This window comes from Nannospalax galili, unplaced genomic scaffold (genome assembly GCF_000622305.1).
Source record: "Nannospalax galili isolate Female #2095 unplaced genomic scaffold, S.galili_v1.0 scaffold1143, whole genome shotgun sequence".
NCBI classification, from domain to species: domain Eukaryota; kingdom Metazoa; phylum Chordata; class Mammalia; order Rodentia; family Spalacidae; genus Nannospalax; species Nannospalax galili.
The window spans coordinates 201,020-218,046 of record NW_008350325.1 but is presented as its reverse complement, the minus strand read 5'-3'; the positions used below and the strand labels follow the sequence as shown (position 1 = coordinate 218,046).

Here is a 17,027-nt window from a genome sequence, read left to right as displayed (position 1 = left end):
CACCGGGGTAACCATGGAGACGGGGCACACCCAGTCAGGGCCGCCTCCTTAAAGCGACAGGCCTCCCGCAGAGGGATCCCCTCCCCTAGGGACCTCGGTGGGGGCAGGAAGGGCTGCCGCCCCCCACCAGCACCGCCCCGGCCCACAGCACGACGCGCCGCTGGCCCCTCGGCCGACCACGGCCTGGTGGGCTGACAGCCTCGGCCACCCGGGGGGCATTTCTGCAGCCTGGGACTTCTTTCTTGGTGAGATTAGACGGGGGCTGGGGGGAAGGGGGGTGTTGTAAATGTGCTTCGGGAGCTGGAGATCTGGAGGTCCGGGCCGCAGGAGGGCTCTGCTACGCAGGGGACTCGGACAGCGGCCGAGGGGGCTCCGAACCCGGCTTGGGCCCCTTTAGCCCTTCCTCGCCTCAGCTGGACCCTGTGGGACGCGGATGGCGCCCTCCAGCAGATGCAGCTGTGGGCGGCGGCCCTGGGAGTGAGGCTCGGCCTCCTTCGGCGAGACCCGGGAGCGCAGAGGAGCGCGTGGGGAGGGGGCCCGGGCCGCCCCTCGGATTCGGCCCCTCGCTCTGGTTTCTGTCGTTTCTGCGGCTCCCGGCCGCCGCTGGGGTCGAAGGTTGCAGCAGGTCGGACGCCGGGGAAACTTCCCGACCTCGCACCAGCTTCGGGGCCCGAGAGCTCGGCTCTCCCTTAGGAGCCCGCACCTCCAGCGAGGGCGTGGGGAGCGGGGGGGGTGGACGGCCGTCTCCGGTCCTCGTGCGCGCCGCGACGGTCCCCGCGGCCTCTCCTGCCAGCGCCGCTCCTCCTCCCTCCCACGGTTTGCCAGGGAGCGCGGCTGCCGCCCGCGCCCTGAGGAGCAGCGGGGGGCCGGAACTGCCATTTGTTCTCCGGTGAGTGAAGCCGGAGTTGAGCACCGCTCGGTGAGTGGAGACACACCCACAGCCACCGGCGTCGGGGAGAGGCGTGTACCCCGCCCCACCTACCCTCTGTCAGGGAGCCGAGCCGAAGCTCCAGGCACCTGTATTTAAATGAGCAGGCGCTTTGGAAAGCGAGGGAGGGAACCTTCCCTTCCCCTAGCCCGCCAGAAACCTGGAATCAGGCTCCCAGCAGTGGGGGTGAGCCTAAAGGGACCGGTAGATCACGTCTCTTAACCCTAGTGGACCCCCGGGCTAAAGGGCAACCCTCTCCCCCAGAGCCCTCACCTCTTTCCCTCCAAGGGCTAACCAGAGGGGCATTTTTAGCTCGCTTTAAGCTGGGTGAAGCTCTGATTCAAAACACGCACCATCTGGAAAACCAGGCTAGCCAGGCCTAACTGCTGCTCTCCCACTTGCTGTCCCGGTGATTTTTTTTTTAAGGCAAGTTATTAGCATTTCAGTGATTCGGTTTTTCTCATCTGTAAAACGGGGATGCCAAAAACTACCCCAGAGGATTATGAGGATTAAATAAATAAGTGAACATGTATAAAGAACCCAGAACTGTTTGACACCTGCATTATGCAAATGTTTACCATCTGATTGTCTCAGAGGAGCCCTTAGAAATAGCCAGGGTAGTCAATTCATGAAGGAGAGAAGGGAGAGAGGAGAAAGGGAGAAATAGAGCCAGGGTTCCATCCCTGACAATCTCCCAACCCCAAGTCCAGAGCCTGCCTCCAGTATTGGGGTTGCTTAGTCCAACTGGTCTGAGTCATTCCTGTAAGGCCAAAGGGTGTTCAGATTATTAGGTTTCCACACTCACTCACCGAGGCTGGTTTGAGGTATTAAGTCAAGCCAGGTGCTTTGGATTACAGCAAATGGGAATTATAGAGGTTTACATTTACTGAGCATCAACTTGGTGCCAAGCACTGTGCTATTCCTGTCAATGTACAGATGAAAATATTGAAGCAATGAGGTTCAATAAGAACCTAGATAAGTACCTTATCTAAGATGTACTCCTCCATTTGCAGCTCCAGGTATGAATGTGCCACTGTTTTGGTAAGCAGGGTCCCCATTTCTAGAAGATACACATTTTTACTGAATGTTGTCTCATCTTATCTCAGAGTGAAACTGCAGCATGATGTGGACTTTAAACTCCTTCCTCCATTACCCCTCAAAATACCGATGTGTGTCTTTCCTCTAGTCTGCCCTGTTTAGATGATGTGTTCAGGTATAAGACCCTTCACCTTTACCAGCTTCTCAGATGATCTACTCAGGTCTGGCATTTGTTTGTTTATGTAGGTCTCCTCAACTTTTGGTGATTAATTCCTTGCCTTCCCTGTCCAACCACCCCTAAGTGACATATACATATTAAGGGACAGGGAACTTTGGTTAGGAGCCAGTGGGATGGGGGTTGAGTTGAAAATGGAACAGAGCACTAGGTCAGAGCACTGACCCTCTCACTGAAATCTTTTCCTCTCCCTTTTCTCCAACCCTGGACTCATTCTGACAGGCCATGCTTGGAAGTTTGGGGGAGGGGTTAGGATGAAGGGGGGGCCCTCCTCAGAGACAGCTCAAAGCCTTTGTCAACAAGAAATACAGGAGGCTTCATTTTGGAGTTGGCGTGGGTGGCCTGTGGGAGTATTATAGTATTATCTACAAAAAAAGGAACAAAGGGGAGGGAGGGAGGGAGGTGGGGAGGAGAGTAGAGAGAGAGAGAGAGAGAGAGAGAGAGAGAGAGAGAGAGAATGGGAAGAGCACAGCACAGCATAACAAGGAAAAAAATGTTCAAGACACAAAAGACGGACAAAACTCTCCTCCCAACCCCAAGGCAGAATCAGACACTATGTACGGGGGGTGGGAGGGTGGGAACGGGTGGCTGTTGAGGAACACCGCCCAGGGCTCCTCCCTCTTCCCATCCTCCTTTCAAGAGGTCCCCAGGCCTGACCTGAGACTGGCCCTTGCCCTTTGCCAGGCTCTGCTGTTTCTGAGGTTGTTAGACTTTTAAGTTAGTCTGAGTTCAAATTTCAGCTAGGGCATGGACCAGCATGACCTTGGGTGGGGTACATCAGTCCCTTCATTTGTAAGATACTTAAATGTTTTAAGGTGCTGGAGAGCTGGTTTAATAGTTAAGAGCTCTTGGCTGCTCTTGCAGAGGACCAGCATCCACACGGTGGCTAACAACCGTCTATAACTGTAACTCCAGTTCCAGGGGATCCACTGCCCTTTTCTGACCTCCATTGTAGAACATGGGTGAACTTACATACATGTAGATAATGCATTCATACACATACAATTTTTAAAAAGTTATATATCAGCACCCACATGGCAGCTCACAACCATCTGTAATTCCAGTTCGGGGGATCCAATACTTTTTTCTGGCACCTTGGGCACTCTATACACGTGGTACACGTGTATGTAGGGAAAACCTCATACACATAAAATAAAAAATTTTAAAAATGTTGTAAAGCAATGTCAGGCATGGTGGTACATGCCTTTAATCCCAGCACTTGGGAGGCAGAGGCTGGTGGATCTATGTGAGTTTGTAGCTAGCCTGGTCTACATAGTGAGTTCCAGGACAGCTGGGGCTTCAAGGAAACTCTGTCTCAAAAAGACAAAACAACAAAACAAAACAAATGTTGTATAAGCAATGGTGCACACTTTTAGTTCCAGCACTCAGAGCCAGAGGCAGGCAGATCTGAGTTCCAGGCCAGCCTGGTCTAAAAAAAAAATTATGGGGCTGGAGAGATGGCTCAGCAGTTAAGAGCACTGGCTGCTCTTGCAGAGGACTTGAGTTTGACTCCCAGCACCCACATGGCAGCTAACAACCACCCAGTAACTCCAGTTCCAGGGGATCCAATGCTCTCTTCTGCCTCTGTGGGCACTGTACAACACAGGTGCACTTACATACATTCAGGCAATATGCTCATTTACATAAAATAAAAATAAAAGTATTTTTTGGAAAAATTTGTACAAGGACTGGAGATATAGATCAGTTGTTAATTTGCCTTGCATGCATGAAACCCTGAATTCATCCCTGACACCACATATACCCAGTGTGGTGACACATATACATGTCCTAGTACTTGGAGGCAGGAGGTTCTGATCAGTTCAAGATCACCCTCAGGTATAGAATGAGTTTAGGGCCAGCCTGGGCTATCTTAGATGTGAGACCCTGACTAAAACAAAAATAGAGTTGGACAAGTTTCTTAGGCCCAGGGTGCTGAGACCAAGGACATGAACTCAGGATAAAGCCTGGTGGATGGTTCCTCATCTCCATCCAAGTATCTTGGCATTCCTTGAGACTTCCAGTTCTTAGCCACCCCTTGGCTCTGATTCTAGATCATTCTTTCTCTTTAAGTGGAGGACCCTAGCTAGATTATAAGCAGAGGACAGTAAATTTTCAACAAGGAATCCTTGAATGTGCATGATTTTACATAAAGATAAAGAAACCTATTATATATCATAGAGCTATGAAGCAGTGGACGCAGATTGGGAATGAGAATTGACAGGCTGACAACAGGTTGCTCCTGGGCCATGTTGTAGGTGTGTCCTGTCATTCAGCAAACAGCCTATGGAAAGGGAGGGAACAGGGTGCTCATTTTGATGGGCAGTCAGCTGGTGACCTATAATAAATGCCCCAGGAAGACACTGCCCTTGACTGAAGCACCCCAGGGAAGCAGGAACCTACAAGAGAGGGAATACCTTGACCTCCTAAGAAACCTTTCTCCCAATCTCTGTGTTCTGGCAGCACCAGCAAAAGGGTTTAAATTCAAGTTAGAAAAAAAGCCTAACTGGGTTAAGTTGAAGACACATAAAAGGAGACTTGACTTTTCCTTGAGGAATCAGGAGTGGGTGGTATTTGTTCCTGCTGTTTTGACAGCATTGAAGGGGTGGGTGGGCAGAACAGTTGTGCTGATGGTGGGTGAGTTTTCCTCACCCAGAAACATCTTCAGATAGGTTTTCCTTGGTAAGTAGGAAATAAAAGTCCCTTATCACCTGTATGGAAATAATCGCTTGGTTTTCCCATGAGGAGGTCTGACCTGAGAATCACTCCTGCAGGCTGCTGTGACTGTTTACTGAGCTCAGCTGTCTTCTTTCAGTCTGCCCCACCCACACAGGCCTGAAGCTGGGCCAGGGGACACTGTCTTGGCAAGTAGTCAAAAGGCCAGAGGCCTACCCTATTGGAGGGGTGTGTACTCCATGAGACAACAGAGATCTATGTTCCTGATTTCTTCTTGAGTAAGAAAGTCTGTCGAGCTAGAGTTAGGAAAGCCTTTTACACAAGCTGTTATTAATAAGGCCAGGGAGACAGAAGCAGGGGACAGACAGGTAAGTAGACATGCAGCTTGTCACAGGCTGAAACGCCTAAGGTGCTGTTCTACAGCACCTGGCCTGATAGTCTGGAAGTAACAGCAATTCTGTCCACATTATAATCCAAGTAGAAGTTAAAAAATGTTCTATTATATGCTCTAAGGGCAGCTACCAAGTTATGATGACGATGCAGAATTAAAACCAAGTCCAGGGTCTTTCTCCTTGACTCTGATGGCTGGCTGCCAGGCAGGGCTTTGCTGGTTGAAGAGAACAGTCAAACCATTTATCTGGCATTTAGAACTCAGTGAAGAGCCTAGCCCAGGGAAGGTACCCCAGTGTTTGAAGGAAAGAATATGCCTAATTTGCTACAACCAGAAGCTTGGTTTATGTTATAGCATGCTGTTCTGGCTACCAACATCATGGCTGAGTTCTATAAACATAGTGGTTATATGGTGATAGAACAGTGGCTCCTAATAGGTGCTGTCTCAGACACTGTTTCTTCCAAGCAGCATGCTGCCTGCCATACAGTTCTTATGCACTAGAGCCACACTCTACAAGTCAGACAAGGTCCTTTTTTTTTTGGTCTTTTTTGAGACAGGGTCTCCCTGTAGCCCCAGCTGTCCTGAAACTATGGAAACCAGGCTGGCCTTTAACTCACAGACCTGACTCTGCCTCCGAAGTGCTGGGGTTAAAGGCGTGCGCTACCATACCTGGCCTGTCCTAGTTATCTTCATCTCTCCTTAGGTTACAGCTCCCACACATTAGAGGCAAGGATGTACATCTGTACAACTTTATCAATAATAGAGTACTATATCAACTGGGCACAGTAGCTAGCACACACCTGTAGCCCCAACGTTTAGAAGGCGGAAGCAGGACTGCAAGTGTGATGTCGGCACAGGATACAGAGCAAGAACTTGTTTCAAATAAAGTTTATCAAGAAATACATGACTTAGAAATTCCATTTCTAGGAATTTACCCTACAGATCCGTCCTCACAAGTGAGAAATGATTTGCGTAGGGCTGAATGTTCACTGTGGCACTACTTATAAATAGAAAAATAAAACAACATCAAAAACCAAACAAACCCTGCAAAGTTTCAGGCACCAGGAACCCACCTACAGCCAACTCACACAGTGGAGTACTACATCGCCCTAGAAGGAACAAGGTATGTTTAGGTGGGATTATAAATATCAACATGGAATGAGGTCTGCATTTTTTTGACATACCAGTGAGACCCTGTCTCAAAAAACAAAGTGGATGGCACCTGAGGTCCACCGACCTCTGGCCTTTACACATATGTGCACATAATATGCACAGGCATCTGTGTGTGTGCACACACATCTAAGAACCACTCACATTTTCTTTTAAACATTTTTTGATTTATTCATATTTTTTTAGTGTTTTGCCTGCATGTATGTAAGTGCACCCATGTCATGCAATGTCCACAGAGGCAGAGAGGGCATCAGGTTCTCTGGAACTGGAGTTATGGACAATTGTTGGCCACCATGTGGGTGCTGGGAACTGAAGCCAGGTCCTCTGGAAGAGCAGTGAGTGCTCATAATTGCTGAGTCATCTCTTCAACCCCTTGCATATTTTTTCTTAAAAATTTTCCTCCGGTTTTTGTTTTGGAGACAGGTCTCATAATGTAGCTCAGGCCAGTCCTGAATTCTTTTTTTTGGAGGGGGGAAGGGCCTCATATAGCCTTAAACTCAGTAACTCACTATGTAGCTGTGTGTATGACCTTGACCTTCTGATCCTCCTGCCTGCGCTTTTTTAAATAAAAATTATTTTTAAAAATATTTTAGCCGGGTGTGGTGGCACACGCCTTTAATCCCAGCACTTTTGGAAGGCAGAGGCAGGTGGATCTCTGTGAGTTCAAGGCCAGCCTGGTCTCCATGGTGAATCCAGGACAGCTGGGGCTACAGGGAGACCCTGTCTCAGAAAGACCAAAAAAAAAAAAAATATATTTTCATTTTTATGTGTAAGTGTATTGCCTGCATGTATGTCAGTGCACCTGTGTCGTGCAATTCCAAGGGGGTCAGATGAGAGTTTCAAATTCCTCTGGAACTGGAGTTAAGGACAGTTTGTAGCTGCCATGTGGGTGCTGGGAATTGAACCCAGGTCTTCCGCAAGAGCAGTCAGTGCTCTTAATCACGGAGCCATCTCTCCAGCCCCCTGCCTGTGCCTTTTAAAGTGCTAGGATTACAGAATTGTGCTACTATGCCTGACTTACGATTTTTCTTAAAAATATTAGTTATAAAAAGTGAAGACAACTGAAAAAAAGCATGAAAGCATGTTGCATAAAGCTATGCATAATATTATTACTAGCTATGCAAAAGAAAGAAAAATAAGGGGCTGGAGAGATGGCTCCGTGGTTAAGAGCGCTGGCTACTCTTGCAGAGGACCTGGGTTCGATTCCCAGCACCCACATGGCAGCTGACAACTGTCTGTAGCTTCAGTCCAGGGGATCTGACGCCCTCTTCTGACCCCTGCAGGCACTGCACAACACAAGTGTACTTATATATATGCAGGCAAAACACCCATACACATAAAATAAAAATAAATTAAAAAAATTTTTAATTAAGAAAAATATTTCCTTTTTTTTGTGTGTGTGTCTTATTGAGACAGGGTCTCCCTGTAGCCCCAGCTGGCCTGGAACTCACAGAGATCAACCTGCCTCTGCCTCCCAAGTGCTGGGATTAAAGGCGTGTGCCACCACGCTCAGGTAGAATAGAGTTCAAGGCCAGCGTGGTCTACATAGTGAGTTCCAGGGAGCTACAGGGAGACCCTGTCTGAAAAAAAAATTCTAGCCAGGCAGAGGCAGGAGGATCTGTTTGAGTTCAAGGCCAGCCTGGTCAACATAGTGGGTTCCACTACAGGGAGACCCTGTCTCAAAAAGACCCCCCAAAAATTCTATTGTTTTTATTTTATATGTATGAGTGTATTGCTTGCATGTAAGTGTACCCATGGTGCATTGCCTGCAAGATGTCAAAAGAGGACTTCAGATCCCCTGGAACTGGAGTTGGGACAGTTGCTCATTGCCATGTGGGTGCTGGGAATCAAACCTGGGTCCTCTGCAAGAGCAGCCAGTGCTCTTAATCACTGAGCCATCTCTCCGGCTTCTATGTTTGTTCTAAGAAAAAATCTAGAATAGGGGCTGGGGAAGATAGCTCAGCACAAGGACTTGCTTTTAATCACCAGAACCCACATAATAAAGCTGGGTATGGTGGCAAATACTTGTAATATCAACACTGGGAAGGCAAGAGTCAGATTCCTAGGGCTCACTGGCCAGCCTGGCCTGACAGGTGAGCCCCAGGTCAGCGAGAGCCTTCTTTCAAAAAACAAGGTACGGAAGCAGGACAGATGCTTAGAGGTTGAGTGAGTGTGTTTGCTTCTCTTGCAGAGGACCTGAGTTCAGTTTCCAGGACCCACGATGGGCAGCTTACAACTGCCTCAGGCCCAGGGACTCTGACGCCAAGCCAATCATGGTCTCCTCAGGCAACTAAATGCATGTGTGCCACACATGCATGAACACACAAAATCTAAAATAAACCTAAAAAGAAATCTAAAAATAAAAACAAAGTGGACAGCAGGAACCACCACCTGAGGCTGACGTGAGGCCCCTCACACGTGTGTGCACACACACACAGGCTGACGTGAGGCCCCTCACACGTGTGCGCGCACACACACACAGGCTGACGTGAGGCCCCTCACGTGCGCGCACACACAGGCTGACCTGAGGCCCCTCACACGTGTGCGCGCACACACACAGGCTGACGTGAGGCCCCTCACACGTGCACACACAATTTTTTCTAGACTATATAAAAAAATTCAATGATTAAGTTAGGGTTAGGTGGAGAAAGAATTTTCTTTTAACATCTATCCTTTTGGTTTGGTGCTGGGGATTGAATCTAGGGCCTTGTGTATGCCAAGCAAAAACCTTAGTACTGAGCTATATTCCCAGCACCCCCCTCCCATTTTTTTTTTTTTTTTTTTGAGACAGGGTCTCACTATGTAGTCCTAGCAGCTTAGAACTCACTACGTAGATCAGGCTGACCTTGAATTTATGGTGATCACCCTCCCAAGTGCTAGACTTACAGGCATTTACTACTAGGCCCAATCAATCTGCATTTATTGTGTGTGCAGCTGCTTACGCATGGAGGTAAAGGTCAGATGCCATCCTCCATCACTTTCCACCTTATTTTCTGAGACGGGGTCTCTAGTTGAACCTGGAGCTTGCTGACTGGCTGGAATCCCTGGCGTGTAAGCCCCTGGATCCATCTGTCTTTGCATATTCAGCTCTGCGGATCTGAACTCAGGTCCTCATGTTGGACAGCATACATTTTACTAACTGAGCCATTTCTCCAGCCTCCCTGTAATTTTTTTAAAGATTTATTTTAATCATTTATGTGTATCTATGTGAGTACATGCCATTGTGTGGACATGCCCATGGCTGCCAGAAAAGGGCATCAGATCCCTTGGGCCTGGGGTTGCAAAGGAAGTTGTGAGCCACCTAACACAGGTGCTGGGAACTGCACTCAGATCCTCTAGAGTAGCAAGTGCTCTTAACCACCAAGCCATCTCTCCAGCTCCAGCTGTATTTTTTTTTTTTTTTATCTTTTTGAGACAGGATCTCCCCATAGGTCCAGCTGGCCTGGAACTCACTATGTAGACCAGGCTGGCCTTGAACTCAGAGATCTGCCTGCCTCTGCCTCCTGAGTGTTGGGATTAAAGGTGTGTGCTACCACACGCCTTTACCAGGGGGCTGGGGAGATGGCTCAGCGGTTAAGAGCACTGACTGCTCTTGCAGAGAACCCGGTTCAATTCTTAGCACCCACATGGTGGCTACGAACCGTCCTTAACTACAGTTCCAGGGGAATTCATCGCCCTCTTCTCACCTTCGAGGCATTGCACAACATGGGTGCACTCACATACATGCAGGCAATACACTCATACACATAAAATAAAAATAATAATATATTTAAAAAGAAATTTACCAGGCACTGTGGCACATGCCTATGATCTTAGCTACTCAGGAGGCGTAGGTGGGAGCATCACAAGTTCAAGGCCATTCAGGACAAGGTAGCAAGACTTTGTCTCAATATAAAATAACATTTTAAAAATATTTTATTTAGCTGGGAGTGGTGGTACATACCTTTAGGCAGAGGCAGATGGACTTCTGAGAGTTCAAGGCCAGCCTGGTCTATGTAGTGAGTTCCAGGCCAGCTGAGGCTATAGGAAGACCCTATCTCAAAAAGGTGAAAAAAAATGTTATTTATGTCTGAATGTACATAAATGCACCTGTGTCGTGCAATGTCTGCGAGGTCAGAAGAGGGTGTTAGATCCCCAGGAACTGGAGTTATGGATGGCTATTAGCCACCATGTGGGTGTTGGGAACTGAACACTGGTCCTCTGCAAGAGCAACTGCTGAGCCATCTCTCCAGGCCCTAAAATAAAAATTTAAAAAGGGCTAAAAATATATAACTCAGTGGTAGAGTAAATGCCTAACATATATGGGGACTTGGATTTAATCCCTGCACTACCAAATAAATAAACAGATAAAAACAAAATTTTCAAATGGCCAAGTGGGGGCCCAGACATATCTTTTTATGAAAAAGAAAAAAACTAAGCCTATATTCCTATGTATGACATTTATAATTTGACATTTGTAGTTTGAAAAATATCTAGAAGGATATATGCTAAATCATTGTTACTGCCCCTAAGGAATGGAGTAAGACGTTAAACATTTTTGTTTTTAAAATATATTTCTGTATTACTTATTTGGGTCTAACTAAGTAGCCCTGGCTATCCTAGAGCTCAGAATGTAGATAAAGCTGGCCTCCAACTCATAGAGACCTGCCCACCTCTGCCTCCTGAATATTGGGATTAAAGGTGTGTGCCACCATGCCTGGCCTTATTTGGTATCTTATTTTAAAAAAGTTTATGTGTGGCTGGGTGTGATGGCGCTTGCCTTTAATCCCAGCACTCGGGAGGCAGAGGCAGGCGGATCTCTGTGAGTTCAAGGCCAGCCTGGTCTGCATACTGAGTTCAGGACAGCTGGGGCTACAGGGAAACCCTGTCTCAAAAATACAAAAAAAAAAATTTTTTTTTTATGTGTATGAGTGTTTTGCCTACATGTATCATGTACATGCAATGCCCACTGAGGCCAGAAGAGGCTGTGAATCCCCTGGAACAGGAGTTATAGAATGTTATTAGCTGCCATGTGGGTGCTGGGAACTGAACCCAGGTCCTCTGCAAGAGCAGCCAGTGTTCCTAACCACTGAACCATTGCTCTAGCCCCCTTATTTAGTATTTTATATACTACATTTGTAATTCAAAAAATGGTAGTGGAAAAACATACGTTTTCAAAGTTTTTATGGTCATTAAAAAACTTCCTCTACTTTCCTATAAGATTTTAATTTCAAACTCTAGGCATTTTTGATAAACATAGTTTCTCATCTGCTTGAGTGGTTAAATACAGTAATGCTTTGATATGGCACAGGGAAGACCTCATCCTTCAGGCTCATTTTAGTCTCTGGATTTTCTATGCAGTAAGGTAAGCAATTAACCAGGGAAAGCAGGGATTTTTCCTGATGCCTGGCAGGCTCAAGGTGGTGTTGGTTAAGGCGACGAGTCCCTTGAAAACGGCTTCCCAATGCTTGACTACTGTCTTCTTTATTCCCACCCTTGCTCACGTGCTCTCCTTCTCGCTCTTGCTCTCACTCTCCATCCAGCCTAAACACTGGCAGCTCAGCTTCACGGGAAGAGCCAGGGGAAGCCCCGAGGCAGCTGGGTTCTGCCCTGCTGCCACTCATAGCCAGGGCTTGGGAGCACACATGCTGGAGGAAGGAAAGTTCTGCTGTTACTAAATCATAGATGCTGGATGTGGGGTAGGTGCATGGGTCTGGCACCAGTGCCACCTGCCACATGCACCAACTCAATTACATGGTTACATTCCCAACTCCTGTCAAGGAACAAGGACTTGGGAGAGGGGCACCAATATAACCTTCAGTTGCCTGGGAGAGCAGTTGGCAGCTGTGTTCTTTCTAATCTGTTAAGTCCTCCTTTGAAAGCCACAATTCCTTATCCTATGGATCCTTTCCCAAAAGGAACAGCTGCATTTGCTCATCCTGGCTTGTACATTTTAATTTGGTTCTGAAACTAAGCAGCAGCGGACAAATGACTCGGGAATCAGACACCCTCATTTAAGCACAGAACAAGCTGTCCGAGTGACTTTCACCTGTGGGGTCCAAACAGAAACAGATAATCAAGTCACTTGCTGCTGTGAAACATGGGATGTTTACAAGGTTGCTTTTATTTATCCATCTATGAAGATGACCGCAACAATTTTGGATGAGCATCATCTTAGCTTAACATTAATTATATTATAAATTTGGTTCATAACAGGAGAGGATTCAGGAGAGGGAGAAAAACAACAATCTCTGAACACTGAAACAATTTTTTTTTAACTTTCAAAAAGCTTAAAACACTACTTTCCCATAGACTTCCTCAGACCCATTTGTAGCCCAAGGTAAGAGAAGACAAGGCTCTGGGCATTTGGAAGAAACTGCACGTGAAGCTCTATGGTGCCAAGCATGGGACTGAAACCCTGGTTTGAGTGTCAGATCTCAGGCACATTCTGGATAGAGGCAGGTTCTCAAATGTTTCCTAGTGTTTTCCCCCTTTCACAAATTAACATTTATTCCCCTTTTCTGATGAATTCAGTATAATATAAAATCCCCTCATTGCTACTCTTGTTCAAACTGCCATTTAGGGAGAATCTGGCAGGCATCTGTGGTGTCTGCATAAAATAAACGAAAAAGTGACAGGACTAGCTCTGGCCTTCTGCTTCCCAAGACAGCCTCTGCAGTGGGTGCTTGCTGAATAAGGCCTCTTTGGGCAGCTGGAAGATGGGTGCTGGGAAGAAGACTGCTCGCCCCTGGGTAAAGTGGCAACAGCTGCTGATTTCCTGGTGAAAATGACCCACGAGAGTCAGTCCATATTACTGGGAAAGGTCAAGGGAAAAACAGCTTCCCCGCAAAAAAATAAGAGACCAAAAATATTTAAAATAGCCTGGAGTGATACGCATAAACTTTTAGTTATTAAACCTAAGCATATGTTTCCTAAAGTCCAGTTATCAGGTTGAACTGTATGGGATAGAATAGACAGGCCAACTGGCATCTCTCTCAGGAGTTCACAGCTTCAGGCTGAGAGGTCCTGGGTTTGCGCTGGGGGAGCCCCTTTTTGAAGGAAGGCTTGGGTGATCTAGGCTCTGTGCTGGCTCCAATTCCACTGGTTCCTGCAGAGTGGGCGTGGCTCCATTCATTACAGTTTCCCGGTGCCTGGGGTGGAGCACTCTGATACCTGGAACCAGATGAATACTGCGAGCTATTTCTGTGACGACCCACATTGTCATGTCGCCCTTGGTTTGTAGGGTCATTGGTCTTTTGACCTTGTGGCCTGTAGCCTTGTCCTCCTCGTCTGTTCCCTGGAAATACCTAAGGATAAAAAAATTATAATGTTCAAGGTGCTCTGGTATTATGGTGGCCAATTTGTTCTGAAAGCATATTCATCATATGTTTGGGATTCAATTCTGTCAGTCAATCCAAAATGGTGACTATCACAATGAACACATCTTCCACTAATATCTCCCTGCCTTTCATCCCTAGGCTCTTCTCTACCAAAGAGGCATTTACTTCTCTTTAATGTGAACATGGAAGAAATTTTTGGGGGTCGTTGCAAGCTCTCAATTAGACAAGTTTATTGTATGCCTGTACTTTGTAGATCCTAAGTCACTCAGGAAGTTAGCGAACATCTGGAATAACAATAAGTGTCACTGTAGTCTGCTTTGCTGTATATCATGAAGCACAGATTAAATACGGTGCTGTGACATTTAACACCATTCACATTACAATCCAGAAAGTTTATGGAATCTTTTTTCTCTTCCAATTCCAATGTTCTATCAGTTCTGAAGAATTAATGACAGCATTGCCTTGGATTGCTCTTGTGTTTCTCCTTCAAACCAAGGAAAACAGACTGTGGATTACTCTTCTACGTTCTAGAGTTTGCTCCCCACCCCCACCAGGTTCACCTTTCCTTCCCCTGACATAGTCACATTGGTCTTCTAGGGACTTGCTGCTTTCAGATGCATGCTGGCAAACCTGCCACTCGCACTGCTCTTGAGATGGCTGCACAACTCCCAGTGTGACTCATTACTAGACAGTATGACCTACGACAGTGAGGATCACTGCCAAGAGGAGGTCTACTAGCTAGTGGTTTGGAATGCCAAGCCAAATGCTTTCTCAGGAACTACCTGAGACGGGATGGGTGCAAACACAGGTGTGAAATGGAAACAAAGGTAATAGACTTAGATATCAGCACTTAACCTCCAACAGCTGGGCATCTTTTTCCCCTGACACCTGAGTACAAAAGCCAGGTTACCTCCCGATGAGCCTGGCAGGGCTGGTCGCTGGAATTTGCTACAGCTGCAGAACTCTCTCCTGGCGCACAGTTTCTCTTGTTAGCACCTGTAAAGCTGGGAACAGAGGCACAGAAGGAGGAGGAAGCAGCAGAGCCATCACTTGGGCCACTCAAGGACACAGACGCCATTGAGCTACATCGAGATCTGGTAGAGTAGCTGTTCTTTGGATGGGACACTGAAACAAATAGGAGGAACATGCTGTGGTCATATGACGCAGAAGCACAATGGAGGAGGATTCATTCAATTCTCCATTTCAAGTGAGCAATTTAAGGACAAGAATTGTCTATTTGAGCTGGGAGTGGTGGCACACGCCTCTAGTCCCAGCACTTGGGAGGCAGAGGCAGGCGGATCTCTGTGAGTTTAAGGCCAGCCTGGTCTACATAGTGAGTTCCAGGACAGCTGGGGCTACAGGGAGACCCTGCTTCAAAAAGACAAAGAGAGGCAGCCGGATCCCTGTGAATTTGAGGCCAGCCTGGTCTACATAGTGAGCTCCAGGACAGCTGGGGCTACAGGGAAACATAAAAAAAAAAAAAAAAAAAAAAAAAAAAAAAAAAAAAGGAATTGTCTATTTGCGGGCTGGTGAGATGGCTCAGTGCATAAAGGCACTCTCCATGTAGGCCTGCTGACCTGAGTTTGGTCCCAGAACCCACGTAAAGGTGGAAGAAGAGAAACGACTCCACCAAGTTGTCCTCTGACCTCCACATGTGCTCCATGGCATGCACAACCACCCCTACTAACAATAAAATAACTTTATAATAGTGAAGAAAAACCTGTATAAGGGCTAACAAGAAGGAAAACCCTCCCTTCTGCCATCTTTACCTCCAGATCCCACTGATTATAAAGAACTCCTAGAGACAGGAGAACAGCCTAGTGTCAAGCTATCCCCATGACTTGACTCCTGGCACTTCCTACTACCTAAACTCCTGGCTATGGCTCCAGCATCGACTAAGCCTGGGAGCGACTGCACAATATGTTCAGTTTCCCATGCAAGGAGCATTCTGAAGGACAGACTTTGCATAGAAAGAAAAGAAGTAAACAAATCAAATCTTTGCTAAATTCTTTTTTTACAAATTGAATGATGTAAGGTAAAAATAATCAAGATCAGTTAAATATAAATAGAACTAGTCTTTACAACAAACATGTATCTTGCCAAATTTCTTTCTGCAAAAATAACCCCAAATTCAAAATACCAACATAACTGAAAAATATTATTATTTTCAATTCAAATGTTGTCATATTTCAATGGTTTCAAACCACTCCCCAGATTTTTTCCTTGGCTTTAAGCCTGGACTAAAGATGAGTTAACATTCATGCCTTAGGGCCAACATTTTACTTTTTTGCTCTTGTGGGGTTCAAGCCCAGGTCCTTGGCATAGGTTAGGCAAGTACTCTACCACTGAGCTACATCCCCAGTCCCAACATTCCACTTTATACTGAGTGGAGGAACAAAAGAGCCAAGTTCAGAGCCTGACCTCTATCATGGTAATGTATGACTACAAACTCTTACTCAGAGGCCCTGAACCTTCTACTTCTAATGCTGTTATTTAAGGACTATTATGTGTAAAACAAGGCAGGTACAGTTATCTCTGCTCCAAGAGGAGTAAAATGAGGTTCCAGGAGATCAACGCTAAGGCAAGCGTTCAAACTTGGTCTGACTCCAGAGTCCCATGCTGTTTATACTACTGTATCAAATACCTCTTAACTCATTAGAAAACAATGGGGAAAAAAGTATTTTGCTTGGTGTTGGGGCATATGTCCATGATCCCAGCACTTGGAAGGTGGAGGCAAAAAAAATTGGGAGTGTAAGGCCATCCTTGGCTACAGAGCAAGTTTGTGGCTTGCTTGGGCTATATAAGATATTTCTCAAAAGACCTGAAAGTATTTTATACTTAGGGGGCTGGTAAATGTTCATCCTTACAGTCCAAAATATTTGTATCCCCAGACTTCATAAGTATCCCAGTGACTTTTCATAAAAACAAGCAGACTCAAGGCACTGGAAAGCACTGAATGGAGGTCAGGACTAGCAGGACTGTCTTTGTTAGTCTAACACTCAAGACTCCTACCCTCTCACCTTGTCCAAACGAGTCAATGTTCTTTTTCAGAGTCTCTACATCACAAGTGAACTGAGCTACTCTTCCAAGATCCTCATCATATTTACGTTCACTAACGAAGTGCTGGAGAAAAAGACGGTAACAACGAAAAAACCTCCAGGTAAGATAAACGTTGCATGTGGGATCTGTAACTTAGTATATACAGGTAAGATAAACGTTGCATGTGGGATCTGTAACTTAATATATACAGGTAAGATAAACATTGCATGTGGG

At 46.4% G+C, this 17,027-nt stretch overlaps 1 protein-coding gene and 1 long non-coding RNA gene across 6 annotated transcripts in view; one reads left to right on the top strand and one right to left on the bottom strand.

Moving 5' to 3' along the window:
- Positions 1–126: 126 nt before the first annotated feature.
- Positions 127–17,027, top strand: part of LOC115072787 — a 22,434-nt gene continuing 5,533 nt past the window's right edge. Inside the window, exons 1-2 of the long non-coding RNA XR_003851809.1 lie at positions 127–245; positions 16,806–16,914. This is a non-coding gene — a long non-coding RNA (uncharacterized LOC115072787). The remainder of the gene's footprint in view (positions 246–16,805; positions 16,915–17,027) is intronic.
- The window catches only part of Spats2 (spermatogenesis associated serine rich 2), a 111,075-nt gene continuing 106,566 nt past the window's right edge, over positions 12,519–17,027 (bottom strand). For all 5 annotated transcript variants that reach the window (XM_029570628.1, XM_029570629.1, XM_029570630.1 and 2 more), the window contains 3 exons: positions 16,775–16,877; positions 14,665–14,879; positions 12,519–13,721 (listed from right to left, as the gene is read on the bottom strand). In XM_029570628.1, coding sequence (XP_029426488.1) covers positions 13,410–13,721; positions 14,665–14,879; positions 16,775–16,877 — 630 coding nt within the window. In that variant the 3' untranslated portion in view covers positions 12,519–13,409. The remainder of the gene's footprint in view (positions 13,722–14,664; positions 14,880–16,774; positions 16,878–17,027) is intronic.